We start from the raw sequence: 26,154 nt of genomic DNA, 5'->3' as shown, positions 1-26,154 counted from the left end.
AATTATAAAAACCTTCCTAAAATTTGTGTTCTTCAATACTAAAGTTTTTAAAACAATTCACATTTTTAAAGCAATTCAAATTACTCAATGCTTTTAAAATCGAAATTTAATTGCGTTCGTCAATCTATTGGTATCTTATAGAGAAAAAATCCTAACACATTCAAATTAAGTTCAAAATTTACATTACAGTTCTTCTGAAAGGTTTAATATTGAAATAACAGAAAAACATATAATATAAAAGAACAATTAATAAGATTATGTTGTAATGAAATTTGTATGATACAAAACTGGAGACATAAAACTGAATAACCAGACACCAGACTAATATTTACCACCTTAGCCCTTAAGGGCGATAAGAAAAAAGAACATAAGAAAAAAGAACATATGGTCAATTTATTATTTTTCAAAATAAAAACCTATGCATACAAATTATAATAATAATTTACACAAAAAAAAAAAAAAAACGTAAAAAATAAAAAATTATTAAAATTCATAAAGGCTACAATATTTTGTGTTATGGTGTAGTGTTGTCGTCCTATATGTCTACTTTCTAGCAATGATAAGCTTTTTTTATTCACTTTTGTGATTATAATATTATAAACTTTTTATAATAAATAAAATATTGGGAAAGCTTATAATCATATTATATTATTTAAAAGTGATCGCTATCAGAGATGATATTAACAAAAAAACGTTTCGAAAAAAGAAAAAATTAGAACAACATATAAAAAGGGAAATAAGAAATGAAGCAACAACCACAACACAACTACAATAACAACCAGAGAATCCAGCTAAAAAAACTTATTATTGTTATTATTTTTTTTCTTTGTTGTTATTATTATTTTTTAAGAATATCAACTTATCAAGTGATATTTTTTGTTTTTTTATTCTCAGTTGCCGACGAAATACCGTGACAATAGCAGCAAATGTTGACGGTAACTTTTTAATTTTTTTTTTTTGGTTTTTTAAGAAATTAAAATTAAATCTTGTTTTTTTTTGTTTGTTTGTTTGTTAATAGAGAAAATACAATATTTGAAGCAGAAGAATTAAAAATAAAATTAAAAAAAAAATAATAAAAACTTTCCCAATTTTTTTTTTTAATTTAGAAAATTTTTTGAAAAAAAAAACTTTCTTTTTTAAATTTTTAATTTTTTTTTTGTTTGTTATTTTTAGAAATTATTTAAAAAAATATATTAAAAGAATTAAAATTTCTCTACCAAAATATTTTATTCCAACAATACGTTTGTTTTATAATATAAAATATGTATATATAAATATATGTATGTACATATGTATACATATGCATTTTAAAAAATAAATTTATTCACATGTATAACATTATAAATAATATCAAAAAAAAATTTTTTTTGTTCTAATTTTTTTTTCAAAAACAAAAAAAAAACCCAACAAATTCTAGAGATAATAAATAAATTATATAAACTGGAAATAAAAACGTAAAGTAAGTAAGTAAAATAAATTTAAAAATTTTTTTTTTAAATATACATACACACTTCGATATATATATATAGTATATATGCGTAAACGTGTATTGAAGTGTGTTATATTGTGTGTGTATGTATATGTTTCTTTTATAAATTTAAATATTAAAAAATTATTAAAAAAAAATATTTCAAATAATAAAAATGATAGCATACATTCAATACAATATAAAATATTAATTTCAAAATTAAAAAATATTAATTTTATTGTATGTATAAAAAAACAACAAAAGAAAAGCACATTTTTCTTTTCGAATTTGACCTTTATTGCACCTTAAAAATGGCGGGAAAATTATAATTAATTCGTATTAAGTAGTACTACACTATATTACAATTTCTAGAATATTATTATATAGATTCTGAATATATAAAATGCAAAATTTTTAAATACGAATCTATGTAAAATTAAATAATTATATGAATTTTATAAAATTTATGCACAAATTGTAATGAAAAATAATATTTTCCATATGCTTTTTTAAGCACAATTGCCATTTTTAAGCACAATTTTCCAAAAATTTCACATTATCTCCAATATTATACATACAATATTAATTTTGATTTGATTTTAAATCAAAATTCAATTAATTGATATTCAAAAAAAACACAAACATATTAATATTTATAAAATAGAAAGAAAAAATATTCTAATAATATGAAAAATATAGAAATTTTTATATAAATTTATAGAATTTTAAGTAATATCTTTTTGTTTATTTTAGAGCACTTAATTATTTTAATTAAAAATGTTGTCTAATATATATTTACTATTAATTTAGAGTTATAAAATTTACAATTAATAAAAGTCATTAGTAAACTTAAAGCACCTTACATTTTTCAAAATTTTATCAGAATCATAGTATTATTTTAACAAAAATATGTCTTGAGACAGAGAGGTATAATTCCTAAAAAGGATAGCACTATTAAAACACGATTAAAACTTAAAATTTATATAAATATACAGTCTGTCTATTAATCTAAACACTTCACATTAATCACTTTAATTTAGACACCTTACATGTTAACCTAATTAAAATCGAAGTTGTTCTGACGTAAATTTCAATTTTATGATACAAAAATAAAATGGCATTTTGAAAAAAGTGACATAAGAGATAATCACGTTCAAAGAATAAATATGTATTAAAGGTGTTTAGAGTGGTGAAGAGGAATATTAAATATTTAGGATTTTTCTAATCCAATTTAACCTTAACCAATATTGATGCCATATATAAGACATTTAACCTATTAAAGAATTTTTAAAAAAATTAAATTTAAAATATTCTAAACCTAATTTTATTTAATTGATAACACTCTACAATATTTTAATTTTTTTTTTTGAGAAATAATTTCTCATTCTATTTTTTTTTTTTGCGCCAAATATAAATACGCTTGTATAACAGTATTAAAACCATGCAATTTAATTAAATTCAATTAGACCTCAATTAAGAATATTATAAAAAATTTTATTAATTAATGTATTAATTATATTTTAAAACAAATATGTAATTAATACAAAATAATAATTAAAAATAGAATATTTTAAAGAATATAAAATTAAAATTCTTATATTTTTATAACCTAAATAATATATGACCATATTTATATAAAAAAAAATTAGTAGAAAAAAAAAACAAGTTTTATAATGAATTCAAAATTTCTATATTATTCGAAAAGGGATTGAATTTTTTTAATCAAATCATTGCGGCCTTTTTTATTTGTTTTTATGATGATAATTATTGACCTTTGCAATCTGTTAATACAAACAAATAAGTTCAGATGGAAAATATGATGTGAAATTAGTATACATTTATATATGCACATTAATATATTTATTTCTAATTTAAATAAATTATGAATAAAAATATAAAAATATTTTAGTTAATCAGATTACAAAAAGAACTTTAATTATAAATATGAATTGTAATTAAAAAGATGCATATTTTATGATAAGCTAAGCAATTTTTATGCCTTCTTAATTTTTTATAAATAAAATTATTGATATCAGAAATATTGAAATATTTTCACTTTAATTAATTAATATTTTTCCAAAATTTTTTATTTAAACACAAAAAATGTGGCCACTGACTGTACCTTGTCTCTAATAGGAAAAATTTATTTTAATTCTTAAATTAAATAAAATATTCAATAAAGAGAATAATTCAACTTAATTCTTATTCAACTCGATATATACCATCCGTATATATATAAGAATAATAATAACAAAAAAAATAAAATCTGATGTAAACACCACAATATCAATCGCATTTTATAGTTACCATGTAAGATTAATAGTTAACTGAGATTACATTAACAAATTTATTTTCCCAAACTTAGATTTTTGCAAAAGATTTATTCCTAGTACGTAATTACCTCAAAAACTGATTTATTAAGGTAGTTCAGTTGGTTAACAGAAAACTTAAATAATTTGCAGACCAATGAAGTCATCTATAGTTTAAAACAATTTAGAGAAGAATAAAGCAGAGAAGAGAATTTCCGAAGAAAACTTAAAATTATATGAAATTTACAATTCGATTACAATACCTTCCATATTTTATGCTATACGCGGTCGATAAAAAAAAATATATACACACGCAATAGGTTTTTGTAAAAAAGAATGATTTTTTTTAGCAAAAAAATTTTTATTAAAACAATTGAAAGTAATATAATTATTATTTATAAATGATTCTAATCACGAAAATATTACTCACTATTTAATAAATTTTGATTATACACTGTTACGACAAGGATCTTTGGTTTATATCCTTAAATACCATATAAACCTCACAACACAAATACCGTTTATATGTACATACAATATACTTTATTGTTGCCTGTTTTGCAATTTTGTTATATAAACATTATTCCGTGTATTTCATTCAATAATTAATGTTATGTATGTATTGTATACAAGGATTATTGCATGTAAAATATTGAATGAAATAATTTTGTTCATTTGCATCGTATTTTCTATTTGTACTTTAAACTCACTTTTTTATTAACAAATTATGAATTAGGTGCCCTTGAAATATGACTCATGTTAGTCTATACATAAATATACATTTTATCAAATACATTATGTCTATAAATATAATCTAAAGCCGAAAGATAAACATTTTGTGCAATAAAAATTCGTACACGCGTTAAGTTTTAAGTTTATCGACGTTATAAAGGGCAAAAAATAAAAAACCGAAATTAATAGATAACAAATTTTTGAAATATTGCGTACAAGACCGCATATAAAAATTATAAATTCTTTTTAATTCAAAATCTTTTAGGCAATAAAGATTATTTGATGAAAAAGACGTTTCTATAATTTTATGAATAAAAATTTTTAATAGCAAAAAATCTGTGATAACTTTTTGATTGTAAAAAAAATGTTTTTGATAAAAATTTTTTGGTCCCACGAGATTGTGATTTTAAAATAAATATTTATTTAAGACTGTTACGCCCAATTAGGCAAATCTGAAAATAAATACAAAATATTTTATAACACTCAAATAGTATAACGCCCTAAGTGTATAACAACTACCAACTACAAAAAACTGAGCAAAAGTAGAAGTTAGTAGTTATGAAAATTTATAAGAGGGACTTCATATTTTTTTATGACAAGAAAACACTAAATACTAGTATGTAGTTAATTTCTAACATAGAAAGTAAAGTATCTCTTGTATAATGTTAATGTATAAGTGGTATATGAAACCGTAGCACTCTTAAAATATTTTGATAGCGCCACTTTTTATACAAATTTAAATATTAAGCATTATGTATGTGGGCATGCAAAATTATTTGGCAAAATATTAAACTAAAATTCATCTTATATTCTTAGATATATATATGCATAAGTATGTATGTACATATGTATGTATATATAATATTTAAAACCGGTGAAATTTATTTGAACAATTTAAATAAGAAAGGTGACACAATTTTCTAAATTTTGCATTTTTCGTTCAAATTTCTTAGAAACTATATATGTATAACATTTATCGATATGTATAAAAGCAGTATAAAAGATAATAGCGTATAACATTTTTAAAAATAAAATTTTAAAATGACTTTGTGACTTTATTTTATTCGAAAGAGTTCAAGGATGTTAAAATGACAATTCATATATGTATGTATGTATACCATAACAAAAAAGCAAGAAAAAGAATATTTTAATTGTTATACAGAAGAAAAAGAAAATTTTAATGCATTTGTATGTACAAAATTCGATATTTAATTTCATTATTATTATTAATCATTAAAGTAATATTTAATTTTATTGTTTTTAATTTAGAACAAAATTTAATTGTTTCATGGTTAAAATTTAATACTTAAAATATTAAGAGAAATACGTAAAAAGTGTAAGAAAAAATATAGAATAAATTTTATAATTCAATGACGAAAAAATTTTAATAATGGAATTATAAAGAGCGTGTTTAATTAATTCTAAAGGATCAATTAAATCATCAGACGAGGCTAGACCTAGAAAATTATGGTATTTTCAAATTTTGCGCGGAGGACGAAGATGCATCGGTACACCTTCAGGAAAAAAACGATGCTCTCACCCGCAGGACAAGGGAATTGCTGTGAAGGGAATTATGTATTCACTCCGGCGGAGCTACAATCTGCCGGACCTTCCAAATTACTCGAATCCATCAGAAAGGTAGGTCTAGAGGGGGTGTAAGGATTAGATCTTTTGTTAATAGATCTTTCATAGTGGTCGCGTTGTACTATTACCCCTTCCTTACAATCTAAAATCTTCAATCTACAAATGTCATCAGACGATTGCTAAGAAAAGTAGCATTCATGCCCTTAACTATACAAAATTGTACGAATGCTTTTCGAAGCATGTCCACGCAAACCTAGAACGACAGTGGAATGTTTTATTCACACCTCAAAGCCATTCTCCAAAAATCGGCTATAAATCATAATAAATCTCAAAATTAGAACTATTCCTATATTAATTATCACATTTAGTAACAACTTCAAGCATTTGAATACTTTAAATATATTAATTGTTGCATTCATACAAAATTGTATTTTTTAAAATTGTATTTAAATTTAATTTACAATCCAATTTGATATTTTTGTATATTAATTAAGTATATTTGTATATAATTACAAATTTTACATTATAACCATAGTAAGCCTATTGTAAATAAAATCAAAAACAATTTTTTAAAGATAAGAATATTTTACTAACCTTATATAACTATATATAGATTTGCTGCATGTAGCATGCAATTTATCTTATACAGGTTCTTTTTTTGTAAAAACAACTAATTTTTAATTAAATGTGCATATTTAATATAGATAAAGAATTTCTATGTATATAGATAAAGACCAACTTCTGGTGTACCGCATATACTTAAACCTTTATTAATTTTCAGATAATTTTTTATGTAAATATCAAATGTAATTATATAATTTAATCTTATTATACATAAAATGTAATTTTATTGATAATATCATTGTAATAATCTTTTTAATTTAAATTCTTTGCCATTTCAATTAATTATTTATGAACAAAATATGTAAGTAGATGTTATTTTGTTTTTTCTTCTATTTTGCGTCATGACCTGTTTTCTTTTTTAAAGTCGACCGTATATATCATATATGTATAATATGCGGTCGTGTTTTTTATTTTTTTAAGTCGTGACCATGGATTTGATAATAATATAATTTCATTTTTAATTTTTAAGTCTTTATAAATATTGAAGAAATCAATAATTTATAATATAATTATAAATTTGAAAAAAAAAAACAATGCAACAAATTATATAATTATTCTATTCTTCTATATGTAAAATAATAATTACATTATAGTGTTGGTATAGTCTTACATACAATATCAAATTTCATAAAATTTTAAACATAGCTTTTATGTGCATAAAATATGAAATTCAAACTTCAATACAACTTATGCATAAATGTTGTCACATTATTATGATCGGTGTATAAATATTTTGTATTAGCAATTCTATAATGTGATTTTATAAACATACATAAGTGCTACAGCTTTTCAGAAACTTTATCTACACTGCAAATTTTAAAAATTATTTATTATACATACGACAAATATTAATAATTACATTTAACTAGTAACTGTTAATAATTCATTAATTTCATTTTAAATCTTAACATTATGGAATTAGGAAAATTTTCTAGTGAAAGTATATATACTTGGTTTTAATTACAATTTCTTTAGAATTCTGAATTAATTGATTGAATATAATAATATTATTACTATAGTCACAAATAGTAATTTGATGATGAAAACACGTCCTATATATACATATGTAATTTTTTTATTTCTTTTAATTTTTATGATATTTTAATGAATGTTGAGTGTAATATGAGATTTTCTTTAATGAATATGTCCAATACCTGCTATGTTCGAAACATCTATACATCTACAATAATAAAAATCTAGGTTTGTGTTAAGAAAATATAATAAAGAAAATAATTCGTATATCATCATCCTACTATGATTTTGTAGGGGCTAAGAAGTAATTTGTGCAAGAAGAGGCGAAAATTGTAATTTCTTAATAAAGCAAAATTTATCGATTTTAACTACTTATATAGAAAAATTTACTGTTCAGCATTCAGCAACACAAAATTCGGAAATTAATTGGAAATATTTTGAAAATAATAATAATAAATTAATTTTCAATGTTCACTTTAGTTAATTGTTTACAATTTCATTATTTTTCCGCAATATAACAATTAAATAATCAGAAATATGAATTAAAAAGGGTTTTTTCCCTTTAATTATATAAAATTTTCTTAAAATTATTAAAGTTTTCTTTATGATTCCTTGATACCAGTGTATATTTTACACAAAAATACTATGTCTATGCTATTCATAACAAAATTATTATTAATAAAATATTTAAATTGCAAGAATAATAATGGAGCATAAAATACTATTGATTTATTAAATAATTAACAAGTAAAATCAAAAAATTTTTATGATCATTTTCCTTTTTTCAAAAAAATATATAATCATAATTATACGGACGATTATTGATTACTGAAACAAGTTCTGTATATTAAACATTGCAACAATATTTTGTAGCAAAAACAATTGTAATAAATATAAGCATTATTGTGGCTATATAAAACGCAAGTCCATCCAACATGTTAGTATGATATCAATTAAAATAAAAACAAAAGCAAAAGCTCCCACATATTAAAAGAGTACACAAATAAAATGATAACCGCGATAAAATTTTATTAAAATTAAACATATTAATATAAACTAGTTATAGACAGTAGTTATTTATTTTAGTATACAATTACTTAAAACATATTATATTAAGCAAGAGAATTTTTCGTTAATGAAATTGTAAGCGACTTTAAATTATTGGTTTTGGTGTGTGTGATGCACACTGTATAACAGTATAATTGTAGTGAGTATAATATTACGGACAATAATTGACATTATAATAAATTACTCATATTTCTGCTGTTTACATATTATTTAAAAAGAATAATTTTTATTTTATTATAGTACAGAATTATTTTGTCAAATTATCCCATGTATTAATTATGTACTTTTCATTTTATTGAAGTATCGAAAACCTAATCAATGTAAATTTCATGTAAATAAATTAAAAAAAAAATTGTATAAAATTTAAAACAAATATTCTTATATATACATATGTACCATATAATTATATATATTTTAATCGATTCGGCTTGCATATATACTATATGTATATCTATATGTAAAAAATACATACATACATATATAACAATTTATTAAAGTTTATTACTTTATTCTTATGAATATAATGAATAATTAATATAATAAGTTTATTTCATTCTATAATAATAAAAAAAAATAATTGAGAAAATTGAAATTAAATAAAAAATAAAGATTACATTTTAGATTTCTAAAAAACTTTCACGTTTTTATGGTTTTATATTACAAATCAGAAGTTCATCTAAAATCAATTACATAAGTTAACTATTTGTGCTTAAGAAAATGCATGCAATCTGTGCTCATATAACACTGTTATATATATATTTGAACAATATATAAAACTGTTTTCATGTTCAAATTGCAATAAGGCACGGCGTAAGGGGTACGGACGTTCTAATATTGCTCCGTATGAACCACATATAACTGAGACACTTAAAAGCAAGAAAAACAAGAACTTACAATCAAAGAAAATATTAATTCACTTAAATACATACCTTCTTTTAAATTCTTTATTTTAAGATGGTTTCGAAAATCATCTTTTTTCAATCCTTTCTTTATAAGCAGTTTTCATCTGTTAATTTCAAAATAATTTTCCTATACACGTGTAGAGCCACAATGTTTTACATCTTTTGCTTAATCAATTGATCCAGCCCTTGCGATTACTTGAAATTTATATAATAGGATAACTTCAAAAATGAAACTATGTACGTATGTATGTACGTGTATTAACTTTTTTTCATGATAAAAATTCTCAGAATATTGACAATAATTAAAATGAAAAAAATAAAAAAGTAAAATTCAAGGTAATGTGATTCAAATTTCTTTTTTAAAATTGTCATATTTTCATTATTATTGATTTAGACTTCATAATGATTGCTTTCAATTTGAAATTTCGAATTTAAATGTCTATAAAACATCAATAAAATATTTATTAATTTCCTTCTTTAATTGTTATCATTTGTACAATATCGTGCAATAGAATTGAATAGAACAATGAGAATATGATTCTTTTCATCGCACGGCACGATTTGTTAAATTTCTATTTAAAATATAATTAAATGACAGCTTATAAAGCATATAATGTATAGTCATAGCAACATTTGAAGAATTCATTTAAAGTACTCGTACACATACATATATACTTATAATGCAATAAACAAATATTAAAAATTTTAAAATTTAACAGTTATTATTAACATGCATGTCAAATTGATTACTCTTCCAACTCCATTTTACATTTCAATTATAGAAATGTTTCATCGTTGTCATTTAATTTTTATAAATAATTTAATGTAAATTCCGGCCACGAGAACCATTAATTCGAAGAAGAACTGACATTGGATTACTTATTTAAAATATTCAATTATTGATTTGATTTGACATTGACATTTGCAATCAGTTGAGATTTGACGTTGACAGCTGCTGTTATCAATCGTTATCATTTACTTTTTAAAAATAATTTTATGTAAAATTTCAGCCACGACTACATTCAATTCGAAGAGTTGATTTTAGATAATTTTTGAAAAGAAAACTAAAATATTAAATTTATTGATTCGATTTAACGTTGACAGATGTAATTGTCAAAAACAAGTCAATTTACAGCTGTCAAAAAATAAATACATAAAATTACAAAGAATAAAAAATTGCAATATTGAACTTTATGTATTTAACAGCAAATCACTGACAGTACGAACTTTTCACAAGGATGTGCGATACTATATAATTGTATTATTTATGTATGATAAATATTTAAATTATCAATTAAAAAATTATTCTAAAGTAAATTAATTGCATATTATACTCTATGTTGTATACATATAATTATTTTTGAATTCATAATAGAGTGATAATTTATATCTATTGGAAAAACGTGGTCAAAAGTTAATGATTTTAATCAAATTAAAATTATTTTTAATTTAAATATTTTTGTAATATAGAAATTTAAAAAAAAATTTAATTAAAATTAATATATACATACATATTGTAAACTATGATTGTATAATTAAATGAAAAACTAATACTTACTACTATATAATAACTAAAACTGGAATTTAATTAAAGTGAAGTATTTTTTCTATAAACTCCCGTTTAGAATTATTAATCGCGATAATTTTGCAGGTTTACTATGTAATAAGTAAATTATTTGCTAAATTATAAACTTGATTTTAAATTACTTAATGAACTATATTTAATAAGAATATGAAGGTTTTTCAAAATATTCTGAATTGAAAGGCTTCTTACCATAATCATTTAGTAGCTGCTTTACTGTTAACGGTCTTGAAAAGTCTCTCCAAAACGAGGTTTAAGTCGTTTTATACAACTCTTTTCACAACTAACATCGAAGTATATGTGTACATTTTATATGGCATGACATCAGAGAAAGGTTTTATCGAAATGTAAATGACTCCAAATTAATTTTTATTTTGTTTACTCAGAAATATTCTGTTACACCTATTTGAAGAAATAAATTTAAAGTTCATTAAAACATAATTTATTTCAATTTTAACCTTTTCAGTAAGGGAATTTACCAATGACTACTCATGTTTATACTAATCACCATTCTTTAAAATCTTTTGCGGCAATAATTTACACTAATTCATACGCTAATTTCATGTTGTTTCTAAACCAGTTATTCCAAAATAATATAACAATTTTTCACTTATGACGCTTTAACAAAAAAAGGAAGAATAAATTTAAAAATATTTTAATTATGCAAATTTTTAGACCACAATAATTATAAAATATTTTTAGACCACAAATAAATAAGACACCACATAATATTTACGATTTTAGGATTTTCATAATTTTGGAATTTCCATTGTCGTAACTCATTCAATTGTACGTTTTGATTAATCTTTTTCCTTTTTAATTTTGTATATCATTCACATACATACATACATTTAATTATTTTTATTAAAAACATTCGAACTATATTTGAAATAAGATACATTTTTATTTTTCGTATATAATTTTGAAATATAATACGATATCTTTATTAATTTTGTGAATTAACCGATAATATGCTGATAAAAAAAAATGAAATTATGATAAATTTAAGCTGCGTAAAAGAGAAAACTTATCAAAGTTACAAGTATTACCAAATACAATAAAAATATATGTTACTCATGTGTGTGTTAAACCCTTAACTTTCATATAAAATTATATTGAAATGTAGAGTTCAATTAAATCGAAAAGTAGAGTTCAATGTAATTTTTCTGAATTCCTTAGAGGTTTTATGTGGAAAAATTGATCTTATTTGTAATATCTTACATATACGACAAAATCTACGACAAAATATTTTGTCATATATGTTAATAGTTGTGTACGAGTATTAAGATTTAATCTTAGTCGTATAAGTAAATTCTATTTGGTATCAAACTTTGCCTGGCGACAAATAATAGATATGAAGTACCCTATTCAAAACAGACTTACCGTCAGACTTTTCAAAAGTAAAATGGCGGCAATATATTATTGTGAAAGCATATAATTTTTGTAGTAAATTGTTATATTTTCACATAGAGTATGATCTCCATTAGATATGTTCCGTCTGATTTGTAAAAAGTCATCACACTTTATCGTAAATTTAATCTTAGATTTTATAAATGACAACTTAGATTAAAGCATTTCCAAATACATATTTTCTTAAAATTACATAAAAAAATTGTTTATATGAAAATTTATATCTTCTTGTCTACATATTATTATATTATCTTCGGTACCATTGAAATAATCCGGTATTCCAATTCGATATCATTAATTGATTTAAATTTCTGTACCTAAATTACTACAGCAATTGTTTATTTGGAACACACCTTTTTTTTTTGTTTTGATATCAAAATTGTATTATCAAAATATTTACTAATATAAGGCCCATATATAGGATGACGATTTCCTAATCCATTATTGATACTTTTTGATAAATTTTAAGAATAATATGTATTTTTTTTATCGTAATTTATAATGTGATTTTTGTTTTTTACCCAATGCAATGCGAATATATAATAATAATAACACTTTTACATGAAAAAATGAAATTATTTTGTAAACTAATAGTCTGTAAAGAAGGTATTGAACATGATAGTTAATCATTAATCCTTGTCGCTTTAAGCAATACCTACGAGTATATGGTATTGTAGAAAATGATATTATGTAAATAAAATCTATAAACATTTGTTAATATGCAAATACAATAATTCTCAGTGGTTGTCTATGTTATTCTCAATAAATCCGGAATGATATATAAAAATATTATGAAAACTTTGCCTTAAGGTATGAATGAAGATGGTAATTTAAGATTTTTAATTGAATTGTTAAAATCAAAACATTTTTTTTGTAAAAATTTTTAGAAAATAGAATTGAGATTCATTTTCACCCTCTAATAATGAGCTAGTATAATTAATAAAAAAAAATCAATTCCTTAATTATCTTCATTGATAAATTTATTTTAAATATTCTTATAACATAGCCTTCTTAAACTTGACTACTCTTTATGTGTACATATAGAACAAAAAATCAAATATATGTAATTAATTTTTTTAATTACGTTCAAGTGTCTACAGCATTCTTGTTATTATATTTAGAAGCATTTTGATTGATTGACAGATTTATTATGCTTTTAAAATTCCTAAACGTACCAATTACAAAACTTCAAAGATATACATATATATAATATCGTATAAACGGTCTGTTTTTATTTACATTCAATACAACTATTACAGTAATTATAATAATGAAGTAATCAAAATAACAATATGAAAATTATATGGTCATTATATACAATTAAAAACTTTAACAAAAGTTTAATTAAAATATTATAAATACACTTATTACATTTCTGACATTCTGGAACTTGTTTTGGTACTTTTCATATTGTTCTTTAAAAAATTATTATTTTATAACAAAGTGCTACATATAGTTGAATTGAAAATAAATAAGGTTTGGTCAAACCAATGGTTTGTAATGTAGCACTTTTCAATTCAATAAATGAAAAGTACAACTTTTAAAAACAATTATGTGAACAATTAATTTAAATGAAAGAACAATGTGAACATTATTAAAATTACTTTCATTCAGGTACGAAAATATTTCAAAGATTGCATACATTTAGATTGAGCAAAACATATTGGAAGAGACGTTAATATTAGATAGTGTTCATGTTTAAGGTGTGAGTTAAAAAAATAATTATATTTTTTGATGGCATAGCATTTACCGTTAGCTATCTGCATCGGAAAAACAAGGTGCCAACTTAGGGTTTTGCGGGTATGATTCTTAGATGGGGGAAATAAATAAAAATTTTCTTCTACGGAAGTAAATTTTTAGTAAAGATCTACGTACATATGAAACTTCAGCTTTCTATCTTCAAGGATGTAGAAGTTTTTCAAACATGTCCACGGACAGACGGACGGATTACGATAGTGCAACTAATAAGCACTTTTTTTTTTATTGCTAAAAAGGAATTGTGAATAGTTCTTAATCAATAAAATAATTTTAAATTAAATAAGTTTGAATACAAAAGCCCGGATATATAATATTTCAAATGAGTTTGTCAAACAATATTCAAAAAAATTTATAAAACGCGTAGTTATATACACTCCATTTGACGTTTCGTTAATTGTGTTTTTTTTACTCATATAAATATTTGAAATTTAAATTCTACTTTTTATATTAAATTTTAATTTATTAAGATTTATTTAAGATTTAAGAGTCAATCACAACATCCTCTTATAAATTTGATAACTAAAACTAACAAATCTTTTGAACTCTGTATTATATAATCGGTCCCTATCATAAGTATTTACATTATGCATAAGAATGAAAACCATGTATTATTTAAGTTAGTGTGCTGTTATATTAAGTTTATCCAAATAAAAATCAAATTTTCTTGGACATGGTCTTTTTCATTATATTGTTGCTATATTATTTAGTATCTTTACTATCTTTTTACTATACTGTCTTTATGAGATCAAAAATATAAGCAAACACACGTAATTTTTATTTTATTTACATTAATATGAAATTATTATGTACATGATGTGCGTATAACATATTTATTGTCACTTGTATAATTATAAAAAGTACGCGTATATCTTATTTATTAATTTATGATATTATTTTAGTTAAACACTTGGTCAATAACCCTAAATATATTGTATGACTTTATTTAAGTAGATAATAATATAGATATACACATATATAAAATAAATAAAAATAATTATTATCAAAATCAAAAAAAATTATATTTTTATTAATTATTATAATTATTGTTATATTTGACTTATTTATTTTGAGATTCAATACTTATTATTTTTCGTATTATAAGTGCTAATCGCATACAAATTACAAAAGATTAAATAAATTCTTTATATCAAAAAAGGTTTTCATATTTTCGAACCTGATCTCAAATCAAATTTTATGTATGTGTCTATAGATACATGTGTATGCCTTTCTATAAACTATGCTTTCCTTCAAAATATTTATTTAGTATAGAACAGTTTTTGTTTTCAATACATACATATTTTAATTAGAATTTAAATTATAAATTTATAAATATTGATTAATATTTATTTATTCGTAGTTTATAAACAAAAAAAAAAACTTATTCTAAAATAAATAATAATATTAGCATATTTATCTTTAGGAAATCAGAGAGTATAAGAATACAGAGAATTCTGTATATTTTTCAAAAATATTATAGTTATTCGAGAATTTTTGAATTTTTAATATTGATAAAATAACTCTAGTATTTATAGTAAGGTTAATAATGTCGTTCTGGGCTTCAAATTAATTTGCCAAACACTACAAACTATGTAACAAGTTTTAAAAAGTTACCTGCTTTCAATAATTCGTACAGAAATACCTTTACTTGTACATAATATAAAATTGTGATAAAACTAGTATGCAGTTTATTTTGAAGAAGTTTTTATTGGAACAATTAGAACAAGAAGGGGGTCTACTCCTTTAAAATTTCAAAAGATCTTATAACATGCACTGATATATGAGTATAATATGTATTATGTATATGTATTTCTAAAAAAAACATTTGACTTTCTCGCAAATTAGACGAAGAAGTTAGTCTGAAACTCAGTTTAAAGTTCTTGCTAAAAAATTATTGAATAAAAAAAAATTGAAACGGAACTCTTTGAAAAAAAGGAATACAAAATTATAATACATTTAGAGTAAAAAATATTTGCATATATACATACATACATATGTACATATATATGTATAAAAAAAAACAAAATAAGAACTAAAATATAAAAAACAAAAAATATCAAGGCGTTTAAGTAAAAAAATAATTGTCAAAAATTTATGCTATACGATGATGTCATAATTATAATTTTGATCTAGAAATAGGAGAATCGACATAAGTATACCGTGTTTGTGGCTACATTAAACAACAATTTGTTATTGATTGTTGCTTATTGAATTCGATTCATTTGAATATCTTGCGTTTATATATGGTAAAATTAAACATTGGACCAGTTAAAATAAGCAGTATAAATTTTAAAAATTATAATTTATGAAAATGACAAAATGGTCGTTGAAATTAACCGTTATTTAAACTCCATTTTTTCCAAATTTTTGATATTGTTTTTCATCTAGACGATAAGTTGTAGGAATCTGAAATTTTAGGAGTAAAATAGTAATAAATAGTTTATTCCGTTAGAAGAAAATTTTTTTTCACCTCTATTCCTTAAATTTAAATTTTTTGGCACCTCATATATTCGAAACTGTAAGCTTTTCAAAATTTCTAAAAATGTAAAAAGCTAACGGTAAATACCATGTCATCAAAAAATATTATTATTAATATAATCTTAAATTTGACCATTTACACTAACGGTTCTTCAATTTTTTTTTTCATCCCAAATGTATGCAATCTATTTGAAAAATTTTAGTATATAAATAAAAGTAACTTTAACAATATAATAGAACCAGTAGTGTTTTTATTTGTTAAAGAGAAAAGTGCTTCTGTACAAACTGTTGGTTTGAGTCAACTTTATTTCAATGAGTTATGTATATATGCATGAATTATTCACCAATTCAAGATAAGAATTTATTCAAATAATACAACTGGCGCTCTATACATTTTGATGTATTGGAAAATTTTTTGAAGGCCGAAAGAATATTTCTGCTAAAGAATAATTATTTTTTAAAAATTTTAGATATACAAAAAAAAATGGGCACGTGAAAAAAAATTTTTTTTTAAAACAGACCTCTCGATAGAAATAATTTATACTACACATAGAGAAATTCAATATAGAGGAACTGACAGATAGACAAAACGGAAATCGTGGCAAAAAATGTTTATTTACATTTCTGAATATATAGAGATTCACTTGGTGCTAAACTCGAAATGTGAAATTGTTTACGATAAAAATACCTTCTTGTGTTTGTATACGCAATGCAGTCGCCAACAAAAATTAAGAGAGGGAAGCTGCCAAAAAAAAATTTTTTTAAAATAGCAGTGGAAATCTCCAAAATGATCTTATTTTTATCTTATTTCTAAAATTTAATGAATTATTCGCTATCAACTCAAAAAAGTAAAAAAATTTAAAAAAAAATTTATAATCTTATTAAGTGAATATCATTGAATGACCTTGAAATTTTTACTTCTATTTTAAGATTTAATAAAATTAATAGCATAATTACTCAATGAGTATGAAAAAACCACTGTAATCATTCAATCACCACATCTTTTATTTACCTTAATTTCCAAAATAAGCTATAGTCAATCAGTCAATATACTACCTATTGAATTATTTTTGATCAATATTGAATTTTTCGAGGAGCAACATTTTGTTGATAAAAAATAAAGAACAAACTATAAATCAATTATAAACATTATAAATGTTAAAATAACTTAAAAAAAAACAGATGTTTTTTTCAAAACCATTTCATTAATTTCAAATAAATAAACATAAAAAAAATTTCACTCTACATTTTAAACAAACATTGTGTGATGTGTCTAGCGCGTGAAAAATTTTCATTCAATTTTGTTATAATGCTCTCAAGAATATATGAACTTAAGTACATACTCACTTACATACTATGTAAATATGTATATACGCTTGCGTAAATTTTATTTTTAATTTCTATTTTTAATTTAACTTTCTCTTTCACTATTGAACAAAAAAACCACACTAAATTCTAGTTTTTTAATATAATATTATTCTCTATAAATATTTGTTCATACATTATTTTTATTGGAAAATTTAATGTTTGTCTTATAAAGTAGCACTTTTCCTATGAATAAGTGAAAATACTGCTTCTAAAAAGAATCTACTACATTATTTTACTTAGGAAGAGAATAGAATAGAGAGAAGAGAATCTATCTTAAAGAATGTAGAATTTTGCAAATGTTGTTTAGACTTTTCATACTGTATCAATCTTTCTTGAGAGTTTGAACATTTTTCGATCTAATTAAATGATTCAGAAATGGTATCTACTTGAACTGTTTCTTTTTCGACTATTTCTATAAAATTAATAATAAAATGTAGCTGAGTTCTAAATAATTATGAAATTTTTTTTGAGTTTATAATTTTTATGTAATTATAAATTTGAATATGAATGTAAAATGTGAATTATGATATTGATCACGTCAGTATTGCGGCAATGACGTTAATTATTAAGTGTATTTAATATTGGGTAATGATTAAAAAATTTAAAAATGAGATAGGAATAGAATAAATCTCATGTTTTAGTGATTAAAAAATAATAAAAAAAGAAAGAAAAACAATATTAAAATTTTTCATTTTAATAATATTTATTTTTTACAGACCGTATGCTTCATATTAAAAGATTAAAGTGAATGAACATATTAAACTTTTCAACTTTTTAACCTTTTCTTTTGATATAATCACTGTAAATATGTATGTAGAATTGCTAAAAACACTCTCATTTGTCTTCATATTTTAATATTATAACTTAAACTGAGATTAAGTAACTAATTGTGTTATAGTATGTAGTTATAGAATTAAAGAAATTCTTTAAGATCAAAGAAACTCACATACCATTAAAATTCACAATATTAAAAATAATATTGTGAAAAATTCACTATATGATTAGAAGGATAGCTGGTCTTCTTTTTAAAGAGCTGAAATTTTTGTATTTTTTGAAACTACTTTAGAAATTTTTTATTGGTGTTGCATATCAAGAAAATAATGAAAAATTTCGGCAAATTCAACATTTTCAGACTTCCGCCTTTTTCGAAAGAACAAAATTTTTATTTATAAAATTTCTATTCTTTTAATCTTTCTTTTATTCCAAAATTTTTTGAGGCCTAAGTTCGCCTCAAAATCTTTTAATTACTGAAACCAGACAAATTTTATTATTGTTATATTCTTACCATTTATTTCTTAAGTTTTGAACTGTTCGCACTCTTTTATTTTAGGATACGCCAATGAAATTTATAAAAAAAATATCTACTTATATTGTGGAAATGAAAATTAAGCTATATATTAAAAAGTAAAAAGAAGAAGAAGACTTCTATGGAAATGGTTATACATATATATTGTGTACATACAATGTATGTGATTACTACAACAACATTTTTGTGGTACAAAAGTATTGTTGCAAGTTTTTCATGTAAAATTTTTTATAATATTATTTAAATATATTTTAATACAATTCAAATCAATGCCTGATTAAAGTATCTACTATATACTTTTAAAAAAAAATTTTTTAAAAAATTAAAAATATTGAACTTTGATATTATTACATATACATACAAATATGAACATAATATGTATATGCACACATTCATATATTATTTCTGATAATAAAAATATAAGTAAAATTAAAGAACTACATCTAGTAATAAAAGAAAAAGAGTGTGACACGCAAATTGTTAATAAAAAAAAAATTTTAATTTGATTAAATTCTTATCAAAAATTAAAAAGAAAAAATTTAAAAATTGTTTACAAAACGGTTTACAATCTTATGAATTTTAAGTAAAATATTCTTTAATACCAAAATTATTCTAAAGCTGTTTATGAATTAGTAAATAATATAAAATATCTAAATATTAATTAATAAATTATTTAATTTGTAAATAAATTTAATACAGTAGGTCGTCAGTTTACGTCCTATATGCGTTGCAAAATTTCGAGTCGTAAAACGTAAAAAACGAAAAATATGAATAAAAAAATTCAATTACATATAGAACATGATGATAAATTAAAATTGTCATCAATATTTTATTTTTTCAAAAAATTACATTTGCGCTTTTCTATATCGCACATTAAAAAAAAAAATAATTCATCGATTACAAAATATCATAATAATTTCACAATAATTCATCGAAGCTTAGTAATTTATCGAAATAAGAAAAAAAAGTCGTTAAAAAAAATCTCGTAAGCCGGAGCCCGACTGTAATTTTAATTTATTTAAGAAAATCAGATATAATAATTTTTCATTGTTTTTATTTTTTTTCAATCAATTCCCCCCTTATCGTTAATGTCAATCTAATCTTGATTATTTAAAATTAATGATGAATAAATTTTGATATTTTCAATTTTTTTTTTTATCAATTTTGAAATTTTTAATTATTTAAAGTACAAAATTTTTAATACTTTTTTTTTATGTCCCTATTTAAATTATTTGAGTAATTTTATCATTTACCTTAATTTTTTCAATGAAATTTTTTCAAAAAAAATTTGGTCTAAGGTCTTATAAGCTGCCTTAAATTATTATCTATAGTTATTCTAATTGGGTATTCTAAAATTAAATCAGAAATTTTAATAATATGCTTTAAAATTATTAACTTGAATTTTTTTTATTTGTAATCATGTACATACATACATCTACATTTATATAAAACCAAGCTTATATTTATACATAATAATATGAACAAACATAAGTAGAAATTGTTGAGTACAATCCTTATACTTAAATTATTTTGTATATTTAAGAACTATGGTTTTGAAAATTAGAGAACGGTGAAATGTGCATATACTTATGTTATTATATAATATACTTATATTATACCAACAATTTTATGTTATAAAAATAATATATAAATAAAAGTCTATAATTTTAATTCAATAACTGTCATATTTATTATTGCTATAATTATGAAATATGCACCTATGATTATACAAAAACGCATTTTATATGCATATCAATAACAAAATGCATTTTCTACATAATTATATTTATATATAACAAATATTAACAAAAACAATGTAATTTTAAAAATATATATAACTATGATTTGATTTATACCTCATAATATATTAATCACATTTTATTGTTTAACTATGAATAAAATGATTAAAGTCAGTAACTAAAAGAATTAAATTTGGTATATGTATATATAAATATATATTTTATAAGCAATAAAATATACTATATAAATATTTTATTTATAATAATATAATTCCAAGCTACTGATAAAATTTTGTCAAAATATATTATAATATTGTATAACAGTTTTATTAAATAAAACACAAATTAATTAGGTACATATACATAACTATTATTTACTACATTTAAATTTATTTTCTTATTTTTCCATTGAATGGAATAAAGAGTACAACACATGGCTAAACTGATAAAGTTTGATATACATACATATATGTGATTGTGAATATATATGCTTACATTTCTGTTATAAATATTTTACAAATTTTGTTATGTATATTTTTAAACCTTGATGTCAAATCAAGAATTTTTTTTTTCGAAATGTGCAACAATAAAAACGTTATTTTGAAGGCTTCCACGGTATATCAGTTATAGTACATAATATATTCTACGGTTATTATCTTTTGTTATCATAGCATGTTTAGCTTAGATTTTATTTTGTGTTTGAAATTTGTTAATATTATTTTTTTTCATAACAAAATATAGAAAATATTTACAGCACGTGTTCTTTTTTATTTAAATAATATGAAAATATGAATTATACTCTGCTTTCCAGTATAATATGTATTATACAATGTAATTATATTATATTAAAATTTTTCTGACTGAAACTCATATTCAATACATATATATGGAAGATGATAAATATTTCTCAGAAATTAGGTGATTATTGTGAAGAGAAAAGATGAAGGATTTTAAAATTGTCTTCTATTATAAATACTATTAGATGTAATCCCAAGAATTTAATATAAAAATTCAAAAAATAAAATTAAGCTAAATAATTAGCAAGCATACATTTATACCTGACCATTAGTGTAGTGGTTATGGCTCCTTTAACCGAAGGGTCTCGGGTTCAAACCTATTCACTATTCAATATTATAGTTTTTTAATGTACAATACTTATGAAATAACAAATGAGTATATTCAAGTAATTTAAAAGTAATTTTCATATATTCATAATTAATTCGGTATTGAAAACCAAGAAAAAAAAACAATAAATATTAATAAGCTTAAATATTTAATATAAAGAAAAAAAACTACGGCAGGCTAGTCACCACCTACCTGGTTAAAAACTCTATGACGCAATGAAACTGGGACATGAAAATAGTCTATGATGTCATGCACTAGCCCTATACTCCTTCTAGGAGTGGAAAAGGAAAAAAAATACATTTTATAATAAAAGTATTTCAATACTTTTTATAATATACTCAAATAAATTTAAATTTTTTGAAAAAAAATTTGTTTCCAATTTTAGTTTCATTATTGCAAAAAATTATTTAATTCCTAATGTTTTACTCTAAAATTAATCTTAATAAGAATTTTCATAGTATTCTAAATTCTAATTAAAATACAAAAAGTGAAACACTCGGTACAATATTTGAAATAAATTTTCCTGTTTATCTTAACTTTACCTTTATATTAATAAAATACTTTGTGAAATAAATTAAGAATGAAGATAGAATGAATTATTTTTTGATTAGCTTAAATATTTATTACGAAATGATGAAGCTTAAGTATAAATAATAAATAAAGTATAAATAAGTAGCAAAAATGTTGAATATTTCACATTAATAATGGTAATATAATAATTAATATCTGTACATACATATCACTTACATATATGTACCCTATAGTAAATAGTGGTGATATTATATAGTAATATGATACCTATATTAAAAATATAATACCTACTCTACTATAATAACATTATTATATTTTATTTATTACTTTAGTAAAATTATTTTTTTGATTTATTTTATTATTATTATTTTTCGTCACATCATATAATCAGACCTTTAAAATAATATTAAAGTTTTAATTAAAGGTCATTTATATTTATAATTTTTTATGAGAAATATTGAAAACTTAAAAAAATAATTATAATTATTGATTTTTCCGAATTACGAATTAAAAATTTTATTAAATTATTTTTCTATTAACAATAAAATAAAAGAATAAAGCAATGGTAATTGTAAATTTATTAATAAAACAAAAATTTATTACTACCAATATTTTAGTGGTATTGTAAAAATTTATAAGTCTTGAGTGATCACATTTGATATTAGTTCTAAAATATCATTGTGACAATGGCCAATAGCACGTTTTTAATACATAATATACTTAATATACGACAATTTTCTATTAATATTTAAAATGTTCAAAATAAAAGAAAACTATCTTCCGATGGCAGACTGCGTAAAGGGTTTTTTACACACATTTTATATTATTTTATGTTCTACATAAAAAAATATGTAAAGCTATATTATTAATTTCCTTAAACGAACTCTTTTTATTTATAACCTTTATCAAACCTTGAAACAAAAATAACTATAAGATGAGTAAAATAATGCTTTGTTTACACATACAATATAATAAAATTATAAAAGGTATAAATTTTGATATTAATAACTATTTACTATTTATTGTAACTATCATTATTATTATTTGTATTATTATCCTTCCGTTACTACAACCTATTTATATTACATATTGCGAAAATAAAATAAAAAAAAAATGATAAAGCAATAATAATAAATATTTTTCTTTTAATTTTACTTTATACTTTCAGTTATGAAGTCAGCGATATTAGATAAAATTTCCTGCTTTTTAGCAGAATTAATTGGCACAGGACTTTTAGTATTTCTTGGTTGCATGGGTTGTATAAAATATGGAAATCTCGAAAATAGTCATTTACAAATGGTAATTAATTTTGGTCTTACAATTATGATTATAGTTCAAATATTTGGATGTGTTTCGGGTTCACATATTAATCCTGCTGTAACAGCTGCTGCTTTTGTGTAAGTACACAAAATAGATACTATGTACATACAAAAAGGATGTATATATATACTTTAATAAAATTAAAAAAAAAAACTGTAATAATCAAAACTTAATAATTAATAACTCTATCGTTTATTATAATTAATAACTCTAGCTATTTTAAATAATCATTATAAAAATTGCAAATCAAATTGCATAAATATATATTAAACAAGTAGTAATAAGTAAATATATTTGAAAAATTTTAAAAAAGAATTTATCTTTAGAAATTCCAAGATACTGCCTTATAAAATTTTTAATAAACTTCATTATTGTATTGTAAAATCATCTAAAATTGCCCGAAAATTTTAATTGATATACATATACAATATTTGTTTATTGTTTTATAATTTTTATATATCAGACGTCTATTGCTTAGATCAAGCATAAAGCATATCGCCAACAGGCGCAAATAATTACTTATTTACTTAAATTACTTATTTAAATATTATAAATTACTTACCTATTTAATTCCTATTTTATATAAATGCAGATATAAATTAGTTACTTGGCAAATGGCATTAGTTTATTTTGTTGCACAAATGTTGGGCGGATTTATTGGTTTTGGTTTATTAAAAGCAGTTGTACCCGATGAAGCAATATTTCCAAATAATTCAACATCACCAGGATTGTGTACTACTGTTATAAGACCAGATATTCATCCTATACAAGCTGTTGCTATTGAATTTATGGTAACAATGGTTTTAATTTTAGTCTGCTGTGGTGTATGGGATCCACGTAATGCCAAATATCATGATTCAGTTACAATTAGATTTGGTTTAGCAGTTGCTGCTTTAGCTTGTGCAGCTGTAAGTTTCATTAAATTATTTTTTCACAAATCAGTTTATTAAATCTTTATTTTTATCTTCAAAAGGGTCCATTTACTGGTGGAAGTATGAATCCAGCGCGCTCATTTGGACCAGCATTATGGAACTGGCATTTTAAAAATCATTGGGTATATTGGGTCGGACCATTGTCGGCAGGTTTTTTGACTTCAATCGGTTATAGACTTGTATTCTATCGTGAAGTCGTACCAGATAATAAAATACCAATTAAAGAAGAAATTCCTTTAACAATTTCAGCAGATAAATAAAACATTATACTCTAAAAACAATAACAAAAAATAAAAATTGTAAATAAACAAATAATAAATAAACTATATAAATACCTACGTGTACATCAAAACAAATACATATACACATAATAATTTAAGGAAAAAATCGAAAATAAAAAGCTTTTCTTGTTAAAGAAAAAACTTACTTATGACACGATTTATAATACATAATTGATTAAAACAAACAAGCAATGTTAGAATTATTATTTAAGAAAAATTATTTCTACATACATACGTGTATAAAATAAATTTGATAAATTTAATTATTTTTAATGATTACTGAGATTTATAATACTTTTATAACAAAAGAATAAAGTGCTTTTTTAATTTTGTTTTTGAAAAAATTTGTTAACTTTTTTGTTAAAATAAGAAATGAATAAAAAAATATATGTTTACATATGTACATAGTTTATAAATGAAAATTTTTATTCATATGAATAAACGTAAAGAAATAGAATAAAAAATATTTTTTAAAACTTGTGTTTTCTCATGTCTTTCAATAATAATTGTTCTAAAAATAACCACCATTAAAGGATGATACCTCAATATATTTCCGTTCATGACGGGGAGCGAAACTAGTATGTATAATATTGATCATTTCAGAAAGAGTTTCCTTAAATTGTATTTCTATTTGCAAATATCTAAAGAAGTAATTTTAATATTTCAAA

At 21.8% G+C, this 26,154-nt stretch overlaps 1 protein-coding gene across 2 annotated transcripts; it reads left to right on the top strand.

The window, feature by feature from the left end:
- The first annotated feature begins 876 nt into the window (after positions 1–876).
- LOC129611270 (aquaporin AQPAn.G-like) lies at positions 877–25,968 on the top strand. 2 transcript variants are annotated; one of them, XM_055524325.1, is made up of 5 exons: positions 877–935; positions 1,418–1,459; positions 24,122–24,350; positions 24,866–25,181; positions 25,247–25,968. In XM_055524325.1, the coding sequence occupies exons 3-5, from the start codon at positions 24,124–24,126 to the stop codon at positions 25,463–25,465; spliced, it is 762 nt and encodes a 253-aa protein (XP_055380300.1). In that variant the 5' UTR covers positions 877–935; positions 1,418–1,459; positions 24,122–24,123; the 3' UTR covers positions 25,466–25,968. The 2 variants fall into 2 exon arrangements, with proteins under 2 accessions (XP_055380300.1, XP_055380301.1); XM_055524326.1 differs by having other exon boundaries at positions 883–935; positions 1,418–1,463.
- Positions 25,969–26,154: the final 186 nt, after the last annotated feature.

The sequence above is a fragment of the Condylostylus longicornis genome, unplaced genomic scaffold, assembly GCF_029603195.1.
Source record: "Condylostylus longicornis isolate FDR11 unplaced genomic scaffold, ASM2960319v2 ptg000049l, whole genome shotgun sequence".
In the NCBI taxonomy this organism is placed as follows: domain Eukaryota; kingdom Metazoa; phylum Arthropoda; class Insecta; order Diptera; family Dolichopodidae; genus Condylostylus; species Condylostylus longicornis.
Note: the sequence above shows the minus strand (reverse complement) of the source record. Positions and strands in the feature narration are given on the sequence as shown.